The 22,366-nt window shown below is 34.6% G+C and overlaps 5 protein-coding genes across 11 annotated transcripts; 1 reads left to right on the top strand and 4 right to left on the bottom strand.

The window, feature by feature from the left end:
- Nucleotides 1–620: 620 nt before the first annotated feature.
- Nucleotides 621–3,274, bottom strand: LOC107423348 (uncharacterized). The gene is made up of 4 exons (XM_016032890.4): nt 2,811–3,274; nt 2,590–2,691; nt 1,832–1,958; nt 621–1,171 (listed from the first exon to the last, which is right to left on the bottom strand). Exons 1-4 carry the CDS (start codon nt 3,015–3,017, stop codon nt 945–947), a joined length of 663 nt encoding a protein of 220 aa, XP_015888376.3. The 5' UTR covers nt 3,018–3,274; the 3' UTR covers nt 621–944.
- A 375-nt stretch (nt 3,275–3,649) lies between these two features.
- LOC107423358 (pyruvate, phosphate dikinase, chloroplastic) lies at nt 3,650–10,525 on the bottom strand. 2 transcript variants are annotated; one of them, XM_048478200.2, is made up of 21 exons: nt 10,301–10,525; nt 9,660–10,003; nt 9,064–9,120; nt 8,697–8,930; nt 8,339–8,476; nt 7,985–8,147; nt 7,666–7,901; nt 7,406–7,534; nt 7,095–7,274; nt 6,766–6,903; nt 6,343–6,507; nt 6,091–6,252; nt 5,910–5,999; nt 5,642–5,780; nt 5,356–5,533; nt 5,004–5,133; nt 4,701–4,829; nt 4,452–4,589; nt 4,294–4,371; nt 4,078–4,169; nt 3,650–3,966 (listed from the first exon to the last, which is right to left on the bottom strand). In XM_048478200.2, the coding sequence occupies exons 2-21, from the start codon at nt 9,975–9,977 to the stop codon at nt 3,924–3,926; spliced, it is 2,937 nt and encodes a 978-aa protein (XP_048334157.2). In that variant the 5' UTR covers nt 9,978–10,003; nt 10,301–10,525; the 3' UTR covers nt 3,650–3,923. The 2 variants fall into 2 exon arrangements, with proteins under 2 accessions (XP_048334157.2, XP_048334158.2); XM_048478201.2 differs by having other exon boundaries at nt 9,660–9,989.
- A 1,554-nt stretch (nt 10,526–12,079) lies between these two features.
- Nucleotides 12,080–16,879, bottom strand: LOC107423357 (putative E3 ubiquitin-protein ligase RF298). Of its 6 annotated transcripts, none has more exons than XM_048477444.2 (3): nt 16,626–16,877; nt 13,883–16,115; nt 12,080–13,100 (listed from the first exon to the last, which is right to left on the bottom strand). In XM_048477444.2, exons 2-3 carry the CDS (start codon nt 16,106–16,108, stop codon nt 12,558–12,560), a joined length of 2,769 nt encoding a protein of 922 aa, XP_048333401.2. In that variant the 5' UTR covers nt 16,109–16,115; nt 16,626–16,877; the 3' UTR covers nt 12,080–12,557. The 6 variants fall into 6 exon arrangements, with proteins under 6 accessions (XP_048333401.2, XP_048333400.2, XP_048333402.2 ...); XM_048477443.2 differs by having other exon boundaries at nt 16,714–16,877; XM_048477445.2 differs by having other exon boundaries at nt 12,932–13,114; nt 16,714–16,879.
- Nucleotides 16,880–19,119: 2,240 nt separating this feature from the next.
- LOC107423356 (uncharacterized) lies at nt 19,120–20,207 on the top strand. Its single transcript, XM_016032899.4, has 3 exons — nt 19,120–19,406; nt 19,550–19,595; nt 19,828–20,207. Exons 1-3 carry the CDS (start codon nt 19,155–19,157, stop codon nt 19,881–19,883), a joined length of 354 nt encoding a protein of 117 aa, XP_015888385.1. The 5' UTR covers nt 19,120–19,154; the 3' UTR covers nt 19,884–20,207.
- Nucleotides 20,208–20,748: 541 nt separating this feature from the next.
- On the bottom strand, nt 20,749–22,122 carry LOC125423636 (peptide methionine sulfoxide reductase B5). Its single transcript, XM_048478350.2, has 3 exons — nt 21,929–22,122; nt 21,241–21,397; nt 20,749–21,112 (listed from the first exon to the last, which is right to left on the bottom strand). The coding sequence occupies exons 1-3, from the start codon at nt 22,021–22,023 to the stop codon at nt 20,954–20,956; spliced, it is 411 nt and encodes a 136-aa protein (XP_048334307.1). The 5' UTR covers nt 22,024–22,122; the 3' UTR covers nt 20,749–20,953.
- Between the last annotated feature and the right edge of the window lie 244 nt (nt 22,123–22,366).

Below are 22,366 nucleotides of genomic sequence, written 5' to 3'. Positions count from 1 at the left end.
ATACCAAACACCACCAACTCCTACCAATGAAACTGATTTTACTATAAAATAACAAGAATTTTGTGTCTCCAAACATCATGATTATAATAGTGATATCCAAATACCTTTGCATAGAAGAACAGCTGCAACGTAACTTTTCTATTGTAGGTCTAACAGAACCCACATAAAATTTACATCAAAACTTTGTTGACTTCGATTTTCTACTTCGGTGGCAACTACCTTGTTGACTATGATGGCTTACGGGTATACTTTTATATCGCATACTTTTGAAAGTCAGGTGCCATGCATATCTACATAATATGAAAAAAATTAATAATAATAAATTATTAAATTTATAAATAAAAAAAAGAAAAAAAAAGAAAAGAAAAAAAAAAAAAAAAAGAGATGAAATATATAGGTATACATAGTATGTGTAGGTCGTCTACAGGAGGTTGAGGGCTAAGGTCATATAAGTTGACTGTATGAGGTCCTGGGACCATCTTTTTTGGTCCTTTTTCGTGTATTCCAATAACAGTCAAAAAAGTTTGGCAATATATATATATATATATATATTAGTCAAAAAGGTATGTGGAAAGAGTGTACTAAAGTAACATCTGAATGTGGAAAGAAATGACATCAAATGAGCTTAATTATCGATAATCTGATTCATTATCAGGAACAAAAATGATACAATAAAGTGATCCTTACAAGCACTTTTAATCGAAATGCTAACCAAAATAACAAAAAACATTACATATCATAAATTTGCTAAGTTGCACAATGAATTGAAGTAATTTGTATCACGTCCCTAAACAACCAACTCTTTTCGGGTTGACAAAACGGCCTTTCTTGTAATTCGAATTTTCTCCAGTTGCAGCTTATGCATAAGCTGTTTGTTTCCCCCTTTACAACAATTAAGGAATGTAGAACTGCAATCTAATCCATGTTGTATGATGTTGAATAAATCATGTCTTTACATCATCAAACAATGCATCCAGAAGGTTAGAAGATGAATTTTCGTTTCCATTCTCATCAAAGAAACCATTAGAAGCACTCTCCCTTCTTGATTTTCGCTCTTCGATAATAGAATCTGCGTTTTCTGAGCAGAAATTTCGTCTTGCTTGTTTAACAGGCTTCTCAGCCACAACAAACTTGTTTCCATCACGGCTTCTCTCAGGAAAACCTGCCCAAACTGAAGAAAAACATGGGTGAGAATTTCTAGAAGTTGCAGGCAGACATATCAGAAGAAATACAGCATCTTTGTTTTCCCTGTATCAAAGTTCGTAGAAACCTACATGAAGCAGTGATAAGTTCACTTGATTGCCAAAAGGAATGTGATAACTTGTTTAAATGGGAATAAAACATTCTCTGCTGCAGTATTTGGTGCTAATATTAGAAACTTCATTTCTATATGGACTTTGCCTGGGATGGCCTCAGTTCTATCTTAACCCCACCTCTCTCCTTCCATGTGAGCCAAGGCCCAGGGGCCTTGAATTGACAAAAGAGGATACCAATGGCTTATTAAATAGGTTACATTGAAAAGGCTCAAAGCTATAACAGTAGGGAGAAGACAATGCAAAACATGGAAGAGTAGGATCCTAGGTTAAAAGAACAAAACCTCACAAATACCCTGTAGTTGCATGCTTAATAAGAATACTAGAACCATAAGTTTGATGAGGGAGATAAAGTTCCCATAAAAGTATTGCAACAGAATTTACAGTAAAATTAAGCAAGTTTTAATAATGGAGATCCTTGTAATTGTAAAAGTGAACCATATCAGTGAAGAAACTGCATCCCTGGAAAGGAGCATAACATTTATGAAAGTAAAAGGTGGCTTTTAATTATACATTACCTCCAAACTGATGTAGAACAATAGAAGCTGCCACAGTAACATTCAATGAGGCAGTACCACCCCCGTATTGTGGAATATACACAAAGAAGTCACAAATCTCACATTCTTTAGCAGAAAGGCCTGTTCCCTACAGAGGAGGAACAATATTTAATTATTACAAAATCTTGCTAATAGTATATAATTACTAAGTGATTGCATGCATATCAATACAGCTTCTTATTCTAGTGGGACAGAGTATGGTGTTGCCAAACCCAATAGCTTTCAATTTGCAAGCTGTTATTTCAACAACGTTGAATGCTTTTCAAGGAGATTGCATGTAACATTATATGTAAATTGCAGTGCAATGTACTAAAATAGCCAGTAAATCATCTGATCTAACACTAGTAGCCAAAATAGTAATAAATTCCCAACAAATTTCATAAGATTTACTTACAGGAAACATTGTAACTCAATGAAGCACAAAAGTTTAGATTTTCATATTTCCAGTAATACAAATTTGATCATTCAGATAATAAAAGCATATCCACAAAAATTCTATTTTGAGAGTAGAATAAGTTACTAGGCCAGCATGTTAACAAAAAAAATGTTGATAAATCTCAAATATTCTTCAAGTTTCACACCAAATCCCCACCACCAACCATAAAAAAGAAAATAGATCCCTCTAAACATTCCATATAAGATGCTACAAAAGCAGCTCGATTTCCCATCAAAAAACAACCACCAAAAATCTGTACTTTGATTGCGATACAGAAACATACCTCGTTGCCTAGAAGAAAGGCTGTGCTCCTCTTAAAAGGATGCTGATTCACTGCCTCAGCACCATCCGTGATCTCTACACCGCATATATCACAATCTCTTTCCTTAAAAAAAAAAAAAAAAAAAAAAGCACAAATCATTTTTATACAGAAAAAGGAAATTCAGACTCAGACCCACCAGGAAAGAACCAAAACCCAGAAAAATAAAATCTCAAAGACCAGACCTTGAGGAAGATTCGGGCTTCTTGGAGAGAGTGGAAGTGTCGGAAGCGAAGGTGGGAGGTAGAGCCATGGCTTCCAAAGGCGTTGAAATCCCTGCGACCCACCAATATTAACTCCGACACCCCGAAAGCCGAGGCGCTCCGGGCCATTGTCCCGACGTTGTGTCTCTTGGCTATGTTGTGCACCACCACATAGCTCTCTACCACCATATTTTTTCCCTTTTGCGCTTCTGGTTTTTTCAAGCACTGAGATTTCCAACAATGGCTGAAGCTGAGAAGTTTCTCAGTGATCTCAGTGGGTCAGAGACACAGAGCTTCCCTATCACCTAAAACCCACCACCACCACCGCCGCCGAGGTTTTGTTCGCAACCTGCAAACTTGGTTGCGGCGTCGTTTTACAGAGAAAATATTTGTTCATGAAAACGCTTGAACGAGTAGCGTGTTTGACTTCAACTTAAAGGCGTTTTCTCTAACTGCGTTTTTAAAAACCCACACCACAAGCACGTGTTTTTTTATTTTTATTTTAGAAAGATATAATTGTATTTTCAATTCACTATTTTCCCATATAAATTTTTTCAAATGTAATTTCAATAAAGAAAAATATTGTTTTTTCTTTTCACTATTTAGGAATAAATAATTTGATTCCTCTAGTGGTGCAATAATCTTTAAACAAGTAGTCAAAGCAAATATGAATTAAAATGAATATTCATATTATTGGCGTTAATTGCCATTGGAGATAAAGTAGTGCATACAACCAAAAAAAAAAAAAAAAGGCATTGGTTTATTAATTGATAGAAATGTTGCATGTAAATATATATATATATATACACACGTTGTATGCATAAAGGAAATGCAATGTTACACAAGTTGTGCCAATTTATTATATACAAATTATTTTATGTTAAAATGTCAATGGAATTGGAAACCAAAGACTTTATTCAAATATAGGTTTCTCTTTTTATCTCCTTTTATATATAGATATATATATATATATAAAGAATAAAATATTTCGATCCTTCGAGTTTCACTTTTATGATGTTCATGGCCTTGTTCTTCTTCATATGTTCACATATAGCACATTTATTTACAACCCCACAAACAATCCTCTTTGAGAATTCAGACAGCAACTTGAGCTGCAGCCAGCCTAGCAATAGGAACCCTGATGTGTGAAAAAAAAAACAAGTCAAAATTAGGAATTTTGGTCCAAATCCCATTATAAAAAAGCAGTGAACTAGCTTTTGATTGGAAGATTAGAAAATAAAATGGCAACCTGAATGGAGAGCAAGAAACATAGTCCAGTCCAGCTTCTGCAAAGAATGCTACAGAAGAAGGTTCTCCTCCATGTTCACCACATATTCCAACCTGCTTATCATCAAAACCCGCTCAAAACAAGGAGACCAAAATATCAAATACCAGATTCTATAAACTTGCTCTTGGAAGGCCTAAGATTTTTAGCATATTTTAAACATTTTTAAGCACCATTTACCTTTAAACTAGGCCTAGCTGCTCGACCCTTTTCTGTGGCGATCTTGACTAGTTGTCCAACACCTCTTTGATCAAGTACCTGTAAAAAATGTATCTAAATTATTTACTACCCAAAAACTCAAATATTCTTGTCAAGAAATTGCATAATATATGACAAACCTCAAAAGGATCATGTTGTAGAATTCCTTTGGATAGGTAAATGGGCAAGAATTTCCCAACATCATCTCTACTGTAACCAAAAGTCATTTGTGTCAGGTCATTGGTTCCAAAGGAGAAGAACTCTGCTTCCTTTGCAATCTACAAAAATAAGATAAAAGTTGATTAGGAGAAAAACAAATAGCAGTGTTCCAAGTTTAAGCTTTAAATCCAAAAATAGAAGAAGCTTGGGAAAATTGAAATTAAGCATACCTCATCTGCAACAAGAGCTGCTCTAGGGATCTCAATCATAGTTCCCACCTTATAGCTCAAGGAAGAACCCATTTCAGAAAACACTTTCTTCGCAACTTCCCGGATAAAACTCACTTGATTCCCTAGTTCCTGATGCACAAAAAAAATGTTAGCGTTTTCTGGATATACGAAGTGCTTGTTCTTTAAAGTTCTATTAAATAATAAAGAAGGAAATGCAGTTTCCATATCAATGGTGATGTAGATTGTAGACAGGAAACATTATAATTTCAGAGAAAATATAAGGAGGATGAGAAAGAACCATGCCTGAGGTGTCCCTACAAGTGGAACCATTATCTCAGGAAAAACTTTAATCCCCTGGTTGCTCATTGAAACAGCAGCCTGAAAGATAGCTCGTGCCTGCATTTCAGTGAGTTCCGGGTATGATATCCCTAGCCTGTCGGTAAAGCAGCAGAAAACCCATATATGAAAAACATAGACTTATTCTGTATATATATATATATATATATGTACAAGCTCTTTGCTTGAAGTTCCTGGCCATTAACAAGTTAAGAAGCTATTATGGACGTTATGTAATAACTTCACATATATTTTTACATTTTTGCATACACATTGGCAAGGATATATTCAATGGATTTTTAGACAAACAAACACAAACCTGCAGCCTCGAAAACCAAGCATGGGATTAACTTCCGATAGTTTCTCAATTCTTGCAAAAACTTCATCCTCAGTCATGCCAGTTTCTGCAGTTAATTCACTGACAATCTGTTCTAAGTCACCTTCTGGAAGAAATTCATGAAGTGGAGGGTCTAATAGTCGGATTGTTACTGGAAGACCTGGAAAAAATGTTTAAACCAATCTTCAAATATGTAGCTAGAGAGGTCAAGAAAAAATGTGATAAGATTTTGAACATAGACAGAGGAAAAGATGAAACTATTAAGTACCATCCATTGCGCGGAATATTCCTTCAAAATCAGATCTTTGGTAAGGTAGTAACAAGTTCAATGCCGCTTTCCTTTGTTCTGTTGTAACTGCCATTATCATCTTTCTCACAGCTTTTATTCTCTCATCTGAAGCAAAGAACTGAAGCATCCAAAAACCAAATCATATTATATAATTATATCCCAATTCCCCAACTATAGCATATGAACAATGAGGAAACTTTACATATCCATTCAAAACTTTGCAGCTTCAATAAGAGAAAATAGTTACCATGTGCTCTGTCCTGCAAAGTCCAATCCCTTGTGCACCATTGTTTCTTGCTGTTAATGCATCTTCAGGAGTATCAGCATTTGCCATAACCTACAACTCCATCATAGCATTATACCAGTTGATACTATTTACCACAGAATTGCTGGTAAAATGAAAAACCATCAAAAAACAAAAGTAGCACCTTGAGACGCCTTATTTTGTCAGCCCAAGACATAAAAGTCTCCAAATCACCACTTAAAGCCGGTGGAGAAAGAGGCTGCTTTCCCAATATCACTTCACCTGTGGATCCATTGAGTGAGAGCCATTCTCCTTCATCAATCACAATGTCTCCAATCACAAGAACCTGCATGATCAGTAAAAAGTAACCCCTATTATAGTTCTTTCCTGTTTTTACAATGATGGATAATGACAGTGGAAAACTTTTAAAACCAACCTTCTCTGAGTCGTTAATATGAATATCGGCGCATCCAGAAATACAACACTTTCCCCACCCGCGGGCTACAACAGCCGCATGAGATGTCATGCCACCCCTAGCTGTCAGGATTCCAGCAGCAGCATGCATACCTCCAACATCTTCCGGGCTGGTTTCGGTCCTTACCTGCAATTATACACAATCACAAAAGAGTTCAGTTCTAAAGTATACACCAAAATAAAAGTCTTAAATGTTGCTTATGTTTTGTATACTAGATCTAAAATGTACATCTTTTTAAAGCTTAAACCTGAAAACCCTGAATAATAGGGAGTGCCGTCCCTATTATAATCCATAGGCGAAGCTGGGTGATTAAGTAAGAAAGTTGAGAGAGTACTTAAATATAAATTAAATGATGAAAATGGATATGAAACATGAAAAGCATACCAATATAGCACTCTTTCCTTGTGCATGCCATGATTCAGCATCATCAGCACTAAAAACAATCTGCCCCACTGCAGCTCCTGGAGATGCAGGCAAGCCAGTGGCAACCACTTTGTCTTTATAAGCGCTTGGATTTTCAAACTAATCCACCGAAATACTGATTTATTCACAAACCTTATGCTAGCAATTCAAATATATAAATAGCCTGATTTAATGAACTAATTGAAAACTGCCTGAATGAATAGGCAGAACTTTTTACTATTGTAGCACTAATAAGCTTTTGCAATATCCCCTTTTTCCTTTGTATTTGGCTAGGAAGAAGCATACAATACCTGTGGGTGAAGAAGTTGGTCAAGATGCTGTGGCTCCACCATCTTAATGGCAGAGCGTGTATCAACAAGCCCTTCATTGACCATGTCTACTGCTATCTTCACTGCACCTTTACCAGTACGTTTTCCTGAGCGGCATTGCAACATCCATAACCTGTTTTCCTGGACTGTGAACTCAATATCCTGTATTCACCATAGAAGACCCAGCTTAACACTTTCTCTTAGAAAGTAGAATGATGTCAAAATCACATATACCAAATAAAAACAAGCTCCGGTAAATACTAATAAGGGAACCTATGTATTGAAGCTTTTACCATCATGTCTTTATAATGTCTCTCTAGAATTTGACAGTTCTCCACAAGTTCCTGGTAAGCTTCAGGCATGCAATGTTTCATGGTGTCCAAGTCTTCTGGTGTCCTTATTCCAGCTACCACATCCTCTCCCTATTAAGAGTCATTCTTCAGGCAAATTCATGATACCATTAAAAGGGCAATCTCCGATTTTTACTTCTATGTTCTTACAAAGAGAAGTTGAGGCAAAAAGCAAGATAAAGATTGGCACTGGTTTATAAAACCTGGGCATTGATTAGAAACTCTCCATAGAGCTTATTTTCACCAGTGCTTGGATTCCTTGTGAACAGAACTCCGGTCCCTGAAGTATTTCCCATGTTCCCAAAAACCATGCATTGAATGTTTACTGCAGTTCCCTTCAACCCTGTTATCTGATTGATGCTTCTGTACTTCTTGGCCCTGAGGCTGTCCCAAGAATCAAAAACTGCTTTAACGGCTAACTGTAACTGCTTTTTTGGATCTGCAAATACATAGAGAAAAATAAGGATATGAAATTAAAACCAATCTTGCAAAATCTTGAATTAAATTTCAACTACTTGGTACCTGAAGGAAACTTTTCTCCCTTAGTTTCAAGGTAAACATTCTTGTATTGTTCTACTAGCTCTTTAAGATCGGAGGCAGTTAGATCTGTGTCAAGTTTGACTCCTTTTGTATCCTTGAGTGTAGCTAATTTCTCCTCAAATAATGAGTGTGGAATGTCCATTACCTCCAATTGACACAACATATATATAAGATTAAAAATAACTTTGCAACAAGAAAATATCAAACACACGCAGATTAAAATTTAAAAGAATTGCATTGATTTAGGGAATGTAGCTTTATTTGGTAGTTTAAATACTTCATTGCCTAAAAGGGAGAGTAAGCAAAGTTGAGAAGCATTGCAAGTTAACCACTTACCACATTTCCAAACATGTCTAAAAAACGTCTGTATGAATCATAGGCAAAACGCTCTCCACTCTTTGCGGCCAAACCAGCAACCACTTCATCATTGAGTCCAAGGTTGAGGATAGTGTCCATCATGCCAGGCATGGAAATCTAAATTCAGAGAAAGAAAATCACTCAATATGCAAGAAAGATAAGTGGTCTAATATAGTCTTTATGCCATTTTGCGTTGCCTTTAATTGCCTTCTATAATGCCTTCTTAAATATGCATGAGTACTAATATCCATAGTTCCATAGACCATGACTAATGGTGGCTGGTTCAAAACAAGCAAGAATTTGTATTCAAAACTTAGTGTTAAAGAAGGCAGCTTACTGCAGCACCAGAGCGAATAGATAGTAGGAGAGGCTTGGAAGGATCACCAAGAACAGCCCCCATGTCCTGTTCCACAGTTTGCAGCCCTTCCAAGATTTCCTCCCACAAACCTTCTGGTAACTTTAACCCATTCTGCTGGTACTCTTGGCATGCTTCCGTTGACACGGTTAGTCCAGGTGGCACGGACAACCCAATGCTAGCCATTTCTGCTAGATTTGCACCCTTCCCTCCCAACTACAAATTCCACATATATATATGTCCCATCAAATTGTATGCCCTTTCAACCAAAAGAGCAAGTTCAAGAGTGTTCTAAAAGGCCAGGTTATGTTCATGTACGAAGATTAAAGACTTAAAAGACAAAGCTTACCAACGATTTCATGCCCTTGTTGCCTTCACTCCTTCCTTTCCCAAATGTAAATACTCTCTGTATATATGGATGAAAGAGACTACTTTTAGGCCCAACATATTTATTTGATTACAACAACTCTAAATTATCTTTCACTAGGATGGAGAAGAAAGAAGTGACATCAATATACAAAATAGTGTAGTACTAGAACTATGAATCTATCGCTTTTATGTACAAAATTCAAATTCATTCTTCCCTCTTTTCAGTCACATTTACTAACGATTATAATTTTCGCTTACACAAATTTTATTACATGCATATACCACAACAATTTGATCCCACTATGCTTTGGAAATTATTGCATAAAAAATCAATCTTCGTTCCACAACTTGGTTTCAGATGTTTTTCTTTTTCTTTTTGGCTTTGAACTTTGTTTTACTTTACCAAAACAAAAAGCATTGATTCTTCCTCAATTCAAATAAAAAAAACAAACCAATAAGAACAACCCAGAAAAGCAAAAAATAAATGAATGAAAAATAAAAATAAACCAATAGAGAATATGAGTAGAAACGCATAATACATGCAGAACTGCTGACTCCTGTGAATGTGAATAGTACCTTTTTGGTAGTTGGTGCACTTGGGTCTGATACAGGGGACAAAATGGCTTGAGCTCGAGGACGACCACGAACCACTTGTGACTGCTCATTTCTCTTGAGTTTGGGATCCATATTAATGGCGTGCCAATAGTATCCACTGTACCCAACTCGACCACATGACCAGCTAAATCTTTGTGGGAAACTTGTACGGCTTTCTTTAACATTAACAAGCTGATCATATTGCTCCACATATTTTCCCTTCAACAACACTCTCTGGCTACAGACCTCTGTTGGAGTCCTTATCAGCACGCCTTTCATTGCCGATGACAATCCTTCCATTTTCCCTCACACCTACAGATTCAAAGCTAGAAATCCAAACCAAAACAAGAAGAAAACAGAATTTAGCATGGCTTTTAATATCTTATTCACCCATAAAAGACAACTCTATATCTATATATATATATAAATATGTATATGATTAAAAATAGTCTTTTATGGATGATCTCAGAAAGATAGTGATCCATATGGTGATATACAAAATTTGAATCGAACATAAAGAAATGAACAAGAGCCTTAGACAATACACACACACACATATATATATATATAAATATATGTATATATATTACATGTTAGTTTACACTGTGATTAAATTTGCATACCCAAAGCTGCAAAAGTTTCAAAAAGATAACTTTCTGCGTGATAGATGAAGATTTGGCCTACTGGGTCTTAAGGTTCAGAGCTTCTTCACACAGGAAACCGAAAAAAAAAAAAAAATGGCGGTTGGTCTTTTTTGGATATTTTGCAAAAAATTTGAGTGAAAAAAAATACAAATAATTATTTTTTGTATTTCCCAAACAAAAAAATAGAAATAATTTATGGAGAAACTGGTTTGATGAATGACATGAGTGGACGAAATTACGGTTATAGCGCTAAGTCATTTTTATAACTGAACTTTGAATTGTGTCAGATTACCCATATTGCCCCTTCCCTCGTCATCCTATTCCCTTTGACAACTTGCTATGCTGGCGGATAGTCCACGTGTAAAGAAATAAGAAATGACAGGTAGCTACATGATTATGACATGTCATGGAATGATTGAGATGGGTTCAGAATTTGAAACGTGATTGAGCTGAGATTACATGCAGAGGATCGGGAAGAATGGACAAATGGCACACATTTTAATGAATAATATCCTTTTGCCCAGAATTTTCTCCAAATTGCTTGGAATGTGATATGGTCCATTTTCTCATATATATATTTTTTCCTTTTGTTTTTTTTTTTTTTTTTTTTTTTGGTTTGGGGGGGGGGGGGGGGGGGGGTGGTTCTGATTTTTACAAATAAAATCAGAATCTACTTGTCTTATTATGTGAGAAAAAATTCAAAGTTAGAAAAGTCTTTGAAAACAGTATAAATTTTATTCCATTTATAATCATGTAAGTTTTTTTTTTTACAATTAGCATTAAGTTATCACTTTTTTTTTTTTTTCTGAAGCACATTAAGTTATCACTTAACTTAGTAAAATTATACTTTGCAAAGTCTTTAACATTCATATTAAAATAAGTACCAGCAAACTATGAGAAAATATATATATATATATATTTTGAAAGAGAACAGCAAGAAAAAAATAGACAGAAAAAAAAAAAAACATATTTTATGGAGAGAGAATAGAGGAGGATATTTTGGAGATTTTTGGTTGATTTATACAGGATTAACAATACAATTTGATTTAAGAAAAATGGTGAAGAAAATCTAATCCTATGGTTTGTGGTGCACTGGAGGTGATGATGGAATAGCAGAATAAGTAACCAAAAAGCGTTATTGGTGGGGTCGTCAATGTTTCCACTAGAATATACTTAGTACCCAAAAAGCTTCTGCCACGTGGTTTACTTAAGGACACAAAAGCCCCGATTCAATTCTGCTCTCTCCTTTCTTATCCATCATTATTAATTATGAAAAAAATATAAATATTTTTTATGAGCTCTAATTTATCACAATCACAATTTTTTTAATTTAAATATATTTTGCAAAATTATCAGACCACGTAATTTAAAAATTAATAATAAACATTATTTCTATGTTCATTTTTTTAATATAAAAAATACATATTTCTATTTGACGATGACATAATTATCTATGCTTTTTATCCCCTCAATAAAGTTGCGCCTCTTTTTTGCCATTTTGGGAGAGTTAACGACTTTTTTTTTTTTTTTTTTTTTTTTTTTTGGTGAGTTGGAAGAGCTGGGACTTGGGACAACTTTATTTTGGTTTTGGTTATATATTAAATATTAAAAAATAAAATAAATTACTCAATTGTTGAAGAAAAGTTATGATTTTATAAATGGAAAGATAAAGTTTTTAATTCATGGCCAAATAAAGAGTATACTTTTCTACAGCCATCTTGCTTTCTCGAAATTTTATAATAATAAAATGCCAAAACAAAATTAATATTATAGTTGCTATTTATTCATATATATGATAGAGATTCAGGTTTAAGGTAGCATTTATATTCAAAAACCTGTAGAAAAAAAATCTATATAAGCTATATCAAATTTTTTATTATAATTATTCGAATATATAATTGCTATAAACAAACTTCTACAAAATATTCAAACCATTTCCAATTTCCACTCAGTGCAACGCCCATGGTTTGGATTCAAAGGGTACATATGGCTTACTGCAATCAAGTTTGCACAAAAATGACTTTATCAGAAGTATCCTTTTTTTGACAGAATAACCAAACACCTTAAGAACACAAAAGCACAATATTATGGAAACCTCAATGTTGAAATGCAAGGCAACTTTTAATTGTCTGAAACTCTTCAGGAGTAATTCAAATGCATTATTCAGTCCATAGGAGTCCCACAATTCTTTATTCAAAAAACACTCAACTCAACTCCAGATTAAAAAATAAATAAATCAAGGGCGAGCATAACGTACAGAGATACGCCGTTGTATGGGACTCCTACAGGAAGGACAATCTTTCATGCCTTGTTTTTCATGGAGTTCATTGCATGTTGTGCAAACCACCTGGTGTGCACATGGCAGGAAAACCACTGCCATCTCCTCCGAAAGGCACATTACACACTCCCGGTCACGTTTTACACCTCCTGCATCTGAGTAATCACGAAAAACTGTCAGCACTTCAGAGGTATATGCGGTCCTTGACTGCCTGTGATCCTGGCCATTTCTAACATCTGTTAGTTTGCTGGCATAGCTTCCATCGATGCCTCTTCGAAGTGCTGCAATCTTTGACGAATCGGTCTTCAATCTCAATTGGGAGATTTCTTTTTCAAGTTTCTGAATATCATCTTTGTACCTCTGCAGATTATTTTCTGCTTTTAATTTAATCGTGTCCTCCTTCGATTTTGTCGAAGCTTCAATTTGTTCTCTTTCTTTTCTTATTGAACTAGTCTGCATAAGTACTTCTTCCTTTGCTTTCACCTCTTGTTGCCATCTAGCCTGTGGTAGTTTTTCTTTTCAATGAGAAAGCCCGAAAGTAGAACTTATAATTACCAGAAGCAACAAAGGAAACTAGCAAACACAATTTTGACTAAACAAGCTGTTTAACTGCTATTCCACCAGATATTAATAAATACGCAGTTACCGTGCAGTTCATGAATTTATGCAAAAATGCATTTTACTCCACAAGGAGGTGAAAAATGTTCTCAAAATTTTAAAGGGAAAATTCAAATCAAAACACTCGGGAACCTGGAAAGAAGTAGTAATAGTTGCTTTGAGTTTTGCACAAAAGTTATTCTAGTAAGAGACTAGTCCCAAGATGAGAAGTTAAAAAAAATGAAGTTGAGGTAAATCTTAGAATTATGTCATACATATGTATCAATGGCACACTAAAATAAGATAATAGAGGGTGTCTATAAAGACCTCTTAAGCCTGATGTCTTCATAATTGAGTTATGTCATACATATGTATCAATGGCACTCTAAAATAAGATAATAGAGGGTGTCTATAAAGACCTCTTAAGCCTGATGTCTTCATAATTGAATGCTTTTCGCCTTCTGATCAATGAATTTCCATATCAGTACCAAAAGCCCTTTTGACTTGTATATAATGAAACTGATTATGTTATGATTCTAAGGATTGGCCACCTGCTTTAGACATTCATTTTATCCCAGTTTAAAATAAAGGTCACTGGTAGGCAACCATTTCAACACAAGAATGGAACACATGTTAGAAAAACAGAGGCATGAAAAGAACTTCAAGTAACAATTTCTAAATCATACCTCAAACTGCTCTTGAAGATCCTTGGCTTGCTCTACTTCCTGCAGAAGATGTGTCAATTTGCGTTTTTCAGTCATGAGTTCTTCCTGGAACAAGGTTTTTTGCTTTTCCCATGATTGAAATTTCATTAGTGTCTTCTTCTCTCTCTTTGACACCTCCTGACAGCTTGCAGCAGATTCTGCAGCTCGTAGTTTAGCAGCCTCCATCTCCTGCCTCAGCGACGCATTCTCTACCTCAAGCCTCCGGACAGCAGAATTAGCTCGTTCAACCTGCCCACTAGCTTTGCATAAAGCATTCTCCATCTCAGAAAGTTTCTTCATGGTGTTCTCCTCCAGAGTTTGCTTCTCCTTTTTCAGCCGTTCAACTTCTTCTTTCTCTAGCCTCAGTGTTTTTAGTTCAGCCTTGTCCTTACCCAACCTACGGGCAGCCTGCATAACCTTCTGATTGGCCCACTCTGTCCATTCTTGTAGCTGATTTTGCAATTCCCGCACCCTTGGAACTAGCTTCAGAATCATTTCTTCCTTCTTGTCCCTAGGGATCCACCGTCCCAGAGACTTATCATACGGTATCCCAGCATAACTACAATTAGGTGCCTCAGCAGCATAGCTGATGGGCACTTGAGTAGAACTATTCTTCGTAGACAATGAAAGAGAAAGCTCAGTATCAGCAGCTGATAATGCAGGAGGAGAGGTACTGCCCGCAGGTAAAGCTGCTAAATTATTGGCTGCAGGCAATGCTGCAACAGCATTGGTCGAGGGTGCTGCTGCTGCAGTATTGAATGTGGGTAATGTGGTCTGAAGATCAATCTTAGGCACATCAGAAATGCTATTCTCAGTTTCCAGGTTGAATGACACAGGGGAAGAAGGTCCAGCATTGGCAGGAAGATTATGGTTCCCATTCTCCTGTGGTACGTCAACTCCCATAGCCTTACTTATCTTTAAGGAAGCATTTTTTAAATTTACAGCAGTAGAATCTGATACTGATTTTAGCTTCTTATCCAAGATTAAGCCACCCAAACCACCAAGCTTTCCTGATCTTGAAGACCCTTTAGAACCATAAGTTCGATAGTTTTTTTCTAAATGAAGTGACTTTTGTCGAAGCATGTGTTCTCTCTTGGTACTTACAGAGTGGACCTTTCTACTTCCCGCAAACTTTTCTTCCGGTGCAGAAGATTGAGATGTTCCAGCAGCACTAAAAGATTTTTCCATAGCATCAGATGTGGAATTTATACCTTCCTTCTCTGAGACAGGGCCACCTAGACCAAGAGAAGTTTTTGGTTTTGTTATGTTGGGTACTCCAGCAATGCTAGGTGCCTCAGGTTGAGAACTATGAGAACAAGGAACTGAAGGAACTGGTTTACAAGGATTTGGAAGATTTAATTCTGAACTTTTGGCTTCCACTTTAGGCTGGGATTGGGTTACATTGGAGGAACTCCCATTTGAAGAGCCATCATTGACAAAAGTACTCAAGGGATCACCATCCATTGCACAAGCGTGAGAAACATTCATGTCACAAATTAACAAGCACCACATTGCATCACCAGTGCTAAAGAAAGGTCTAACCTCTCGAAGAACACAAACTAATTCCGCCAATATATACTTCTCCAGCTGCTGGAGATCTTCAAAATAGTGCTCCCTTGAAGGATCGATCTCTAAGCCACTTCTAAGAAATGCTAAAGTATTATCCACTATATTCGAGACTGTGTCTTTACACCCATAACAAAGGCCAGACCTCAAAACTGCCTTTGTAGCAGCCTCTTCAGTATAACCACAAGCTACAATTTTTTTTATTGCACTCTTAAATATGGTGTCCAAATTACTTAAAACAAGCTCTTCGAGCTGACTTTCTGTAAGATCACTCCAATCAGCATCTTGGAATTCATCTGCCTCTAATTCCTCTCTATGCCGGCTAGGTCCAACCTCAGATGAAGCTACTGCACTAGACAATCCCAGGTCAAGTTTCAAACTATCAGAATGGTCTAAATTAACACTACACATATCACAGACACCAGATTGTCCATGAGCAGATGCAGTGATCTCAAATTTCTCAGCTGAAAATTCATAACTTGAGCATTCAATTTGAGGTAATGACACAATCTTATTGGGGTCACCTAAAGGTGGATCAGCTCGGAATTTTCTCTTATTCCTACTACCCTTTTCTTGAACAGTCATAGAAGGAGACATTTGAGTGCTACAACTACTACTGGCCTTTGCAACCATTGACGCCATTTTTCAGCTGCAGAAAAAACAATCTATTTTCAATACATTCATCAAAGTCTTATTCATTCATCAGTCGTTAATGGGAAACTAATATACAAATTGATAAATTCAATAAAAATATCATAATCAAATTGAAATTAGATTCATAATCAACCGCACAAGATCACCTACTGATATTCGGTACAAAATCAACCAATCAAAACCAAACTCTTAACATGTTTTCTGTATTGCATTTCAACAAGGACTCCACAACATACCTTCACATCACAATGCCCAAACCAATGAAAATCAGAATTCTTCAAAACAAAAACAAATAAAACAAATTCAATCAAAGATAGGAAAAAAAAAAAAAAATTACCCAGAGGCCAGAAATAGAATATCAATGCATTTTCCAAGATACCCAGTTGACGAAAATACGAGAATTCTAAACTGCCTATGTGAATTTCAACAGAAATCTAAAAATCACAACGAACACATAGATCAACGAAGCTCAAAATAATATTAAAAAAAATCCGAGAAAATTTACGTGCGGCTATTAATATATTAGAAGATCCCCAACACAAGTAGGAAAATTTTAAGGTTCATAATCAGGGATATAGACGATGGAGACGAACCCGATTCGAGCTATTGTTCCAGCAATCAAGGATACAACCAGTCTCAGAGCATCGGAGAATCAGATATGAGATTTTATAGCACTTTTTTTTTTTTTTCCCCTTATATTTTCTTTATTTTTCTTATATTTTTATATTTTCTTTTGGCTTAAAGCACATGAGCGTTCTGTTTCTAATATTTGAGGCTTGTGGAACATTTTCATTTTTTTGGTTCTCCATTTAACCGGACCAAGTAACCAAGGTTAGATGAATATGCCATTGTATTCTAACCATAGTTAAGAAAATCTAGACAAATAGACTTTTTCTTTTTCTTTTTTTTTTCATTAATTTATAAAGATTTTTTTTTTCTCTTTTCTGCAAAATTATATATATAAGTTAAGATTTTAAATTACGATGTTTGACAAAGTTCAATTAAAAGACCTCATAATGTGGTAGAATAACATAAATTTTAAATTGATTTAAAAAATAATTTTCTATTCTTTAAATTAATTATATAAAGAAATATAAAATAATTACAAAATCACTTACTACATGATAGAACAAGAGTGTAGTCTCTACTTTACATCTTTTTTTCCCATGAAAATCTATTTAAAATACTTTGCCAAAGTTATTTTTATTTTCCATGTCTAAACTAACCATGGTTAAGGAAAAATGTTTGTGTTTTGATGTAATTTCCTTAATGATTTTGATGTAAATTAATAAATATATACGTTGTATATATTTGTGATTATATATACATATTATATCTAATATTACATATCACAAAATTCAAGAAGGTGTGCATACATAAAAGTTGAGGCAATTGGTGTATTTTATGATAATTTTATGTCATCCTTATTTCAATAAGAGTGTTATAAAAAGAAAACTAAAGTATTAAAAAAGCAGCCAAATTCTCTCGTATGCTTTTTGTTTGTTGCAATATATCTTGTCACTTCATGTAGAAAACCAACCAAATTTATATAGAAACTAAAATTATTGTAAATATGTTTTCTTGATCAACTAAGGATGTAGAAGATTAAGTGTGATGCGAACAAGAAAACCAAATAAATAAATAAATAAGAAGTTATATATATATATATATATTTACATGAGTGTGTGTGTTTTGGAGCAAATGGAAAATTTGCTAATATTAACATAATTAAAAATAAATAAATAACTTAACTAAAGTGTTTTCAATTCTCATTGTGATCCCCAGTGCACATATTACAAATAATAAAGAAGAAAATCTGATGCCTTATTTCTTCAATAAATATTGGCAAAAGTAACATACGTAAGAGGAACCTCTTCAAATAACATAAACACATGCCTAACTTGCCATTTGCCATATATTCTCATTCAAAACAACAATAATAGAAAGTAAAACAAAAAAAAAAAAACAAAAAAAAAAAAATCATAGGCTTACATAATTTGAATAAAAATAGGAAAAGGTCCATTTATGAAAGCTATTATTGTCAACCATTTTGTCACCCATTTGACAAAAGAAAAAAACTAAAAGAAAGTGAAAACAATGTTTGGTATCATTAGGCAAAGTCATAATAGTTGATCAAAACCATAAATGAATTCACTAATAAATGGAAATTATCTTCAAGTTAAAAACAAACAAAAAAGAGAAAGAAAGTAGTGACACATAATTTCTTTGGGTGGGAAAAAAGCCTAGGTGGCAAGGGTGAAGTTATACCACAAAATTCCACCCATTTCATGCTTGTTCTACAATGGTTCTTTTTTCTTTTTTTTCAACATCATTTCAAATCATCCTCATTGATCATTTTATCTTCTATTGGATTCTAGTTCCCACTTCACCTCTACATTCTTCTATACGTGGTTTTCATGATTCACATTTTTTTAAAAAAAAAAAAAAAAAGGAAAGAAAAACTACTAAAATTGCTTGAGATATTTTCATACCAAGTGAAATTAAGCTTATTCAAAAATTTAATAATTTCAAAAGATCATGATTAGGTCATGCACACTTAAACCCTAACTTAGGTCTGCCAATTCTTCCATGTCATTATGCATGCCTCATATTTTAAAGCATTTGTTTGACTATAGATGCAGATTCAATCAGCCTAAAACTACTCCATTTTTTTTTTTTTTAAACACAAAACAAAACCCCTATAAACTAACATGATGTTCAATTTATAATTTATTATTATTGGTTCAAGATCCAAACTTCCTCAAAAGAAAAATAAATAAAAAAAGGGTAGAATTTGTCTACTTATAAAGGGCAGCATTAAAAAAAATAAATAGTTCTTAGATTTTCATAAATCATAATAAACAAATGGAATAAAATTTCATTGTCTTGATTATTTGAAATACTATTTTTTACCAAAAATTAATTAAAATATAATTGTAAGTTCTGTTTTGGTAGGTGGATTTTTTTATATTATTATTATTTTTAAATGGTCCCATTTTATACAAATTGCGCACAAAAAAAAAAGCCACCATTAATGGTTATAATTCTTAGTAGATCAAATATGGGTCAGAAAATCACAAAAATGGACCAAGACCGAACCGGAGAGAAAGCTGAAGAAAAGGACCAGTCGCCGCCACCTTCTCAAATGGACCAAGATCGAACCGGAGAGAAGGTTGTGGAACAGAACCAGTCACAGCTACCTACTCTTCACCGTACCGACGCAGACGATGAAGATGAAAATGTCAAACAGCTCGATGAATGCTCTTCTATCTACCTTTCCTTGCAGGTATAAATATTAGTCCAACCCCCCCCCCCCCCCCCCCCCAAAAAAAAAAAAAAAAAAATTATATTTGAAGATTTTGTGCAAAATTATTTATAAGTTTCCTATTCTAAAACCCTAAACCCTGAAATATTTTTCTGATTTTTCAGGATTGTCTTGTAAATAAGGACAGAAATTGGAAAGCTTGCCAAAAGGGTACCGATTTTTCTTATTTATTTATTTCTTCTTTTCTTTTCTTTTCTTTTTTTTCCCCCTCATAAAGTATGCATATTGGGTTTTTAGTTGGTTTTGATTTTCTTATATTGGGTTTTTAGTTGGTTTTGATTTTCTTACTATTTAGGACGGGGAAAAAAATAAATTCTATAGTGGAAAATCTATAGTTGATGGTAAACTTTTCTGGGTTTTGTTCAAAATACTGTTTTTGCAGAAGTTCAGGCTTTGAGGTTATGCAATGAGAGGAGGAATAAAGACAAAGCGAAGTGAGGAGGGTAAAGCAGAGGACAGATGGAATCTCATAATGATTCAGAACGTTTTCTGTGGTTATTGGCTTTACTGAACGGAAGGGAAAATTATCATCTTTTGAATTTTATTTTTTATTTTTTATTGTTTTTATTTTTATTTTTTAACTGTTGATTGGTACTCTTTTCTGATTCTTTTGCAAAATTGGAATCCATGTTAACGCATACTTACCACTGAACTACCAAATATTGCTTTACTTAAATAGAAATGAATTCAAATAGGGAAATCAAATTCTTTTGTATTGAGTCTTTGACAGATTTGATCATATCTACCGTGATTTTGTTGCCATTCCTTTATTTCTTTCAGTGAATCTTGCTTGGTTTATGTTGTTTATAGGAACAAAATCAAGGCCCTCCTTTTTTGTTAATCATTTAGCTAAGTATGGACAACTCTGAAAATATTGGGAGTTTTGGCTGTTGCTTTACGGTCTTAATAAAAAAGAGGATGATTATATAGTTATAATCCATATGATACTATCCTCAGAAGCAAACCAGTAAAGAGTACAGACAGAGCACAAGCACCGTCCATTTTCTTTCCATGTTAACAAAAGTTCTCCATCAATTATTGGGGCGAAAAATGGCAGGTCTTGGAGGACAGATTGCGAAAGTTGCCTATTCTGGTTTTTATACATTGTATTTCTGCTATACCTTTCAAATCAATCTCTTAAATGGTCCCTAACTATCAGTCTGCCGGTTTGCGTACGAATGGCCGCGTTCTGTTTATTTGTTAATCTAGACAAATTCCATAATGGCCTGTTTCCATTCCACATGAAGGATGACTCAAAAACGAAAAAAAGTTCAATAGGGCTTTCTGTAATCAAATGCACATGTGAGTGAAGAGTAGGATATTTTTCACATACTTGAAAAGATATTATTCAGCAGAGAAGTTTTATTGGCATTCATAGTTACACACAGGCATCACTCATCATCATTTAGTACTCATTAAATCAGTCTTTCTTCAAGCCAGAAACAACTTTACACAATAAGCTAGATCTTCAGTAATGTTCACCTTCTGGTGGATAACGACTTCAAACTTCAAAGTGAAGCATTCGCCTGAATAAACTTGATGGAAACGCTGTTGACACAGTGGCGTTCATCTGTTGGAGTTTTGAACCCTTCCCCTTTAAAAACATGGCCTAAGTGCCCACCACAAGCTGCACAAGTTATCTCTGTTCTTCTCCCATCTGGGTCTGGCTGAAAGATTGTGGTTTTCATGTTTATTGATTTAAGAACAAAGAATCAATCATTTCATAACAACAAGGAAAGCAACATTTATATTCAGCAAAGAACATATAATAAATAAAGGAGCAATTGAAACTCACAGAGCGATTTATAGCTCCAGGCAGACCCTCAAAAAATGCAGGCCAACCACAGCCAGAGTCGAATTTGGTAGTAGACTTATAAAGTGGTGTTCCACATCCAGCACAGTTATAAACCCCTTCTTCATAGAATTTGTCATATTTCCCAGTTCCTTTCTCTCTGTAATGCAACAAAACATGATTGACATAACTGATCATAAAGATTGGCCCCAAAATAGTGGGGAAATTTTTCAAGCTTTTCTTCCTAGCCAGCTAAAGGAAATTCTAATCCATATGAGATTATTTAGACTATTTAAAGACTTAAGGAGATTTGGCATGTTGATTTAGTGAATTAGCCAGAATAGTGAAATACATGGAGACAACATGATTGTCAATTGCATCATTTGGAAAAACCAGAACTTTCAAAAAATTAACCAAGAAAAAAGTGGAAACAGGAACAAGAAAAAATAAAAAAACTCAGAAATTTTATTATGACAATAATCAGTAGAATATGTCATGCTAAACATCAGCATCAGAGAGACCAAAAAATTTAAACCGTATGACAAACAAATCAACAAAAATTCAAAAGGGGTTTACCCATAAATCAAATCCAAAATCCAAAGACAACCCAAGTCATATAATCAACCAAAGATCAGATTTTGACCATAATAATAGATTCATATGGATATAAGAATTATGAGAATGGAATTACTCTGTTCCTTTTTGACGAAGAATCCAAAACTGTTCAGGGGAGAGAATAGCTCGCCATTCTTCCTCTGTTTTCTGAACCGGTACTGCTGCAGCCATTATTTGTCTTACCTCTCTACCTGTATCGCACGCACTCCAGCAAGCGACTCACTCAGACACTAGGAAGATAGGTAAGAGGTAGTGATGATCATGATTCTGTATTTACACGTGGCACCAAAATAGGCATATGTTACCATAGTTATAGGAGTATTTAAAAAAATAGCCATCTTACAACTCTATTTTAGAAAAATAGTAATTTTTTTTTAAAATAATTATTTTAGGACAAAAATATCTTTAATAAAATTAAAAATTACACAAAATATTTTTTTTACCCTTTTTTTCTTTTTCTGCATAGCCGTTCATGGGGTTTCTCTAAGGTCACTCTTTGCATCTCATCTCCTTT

Source organism: Ziziphus jujuba, chromosome 3 (assembly GCF_031755915.1).
Source record: "Ziziphus jujuba cultivar Dongzao chromosome 3, ASM3175591v1".
Taxonomy (NCBI): domain Eukaryota; kingdom Viridiplantae; phylum Streptophyta; class Magnoliopsida; order Rosales; family Rhamnaceae; genus Ziziphus; species Ziziphus jujuba.
The sequence above is the reverse complement of the archived record's forward strand: the minus strand, read 5'-3'. Positions and strand labels throughout refer to the sequence as shown.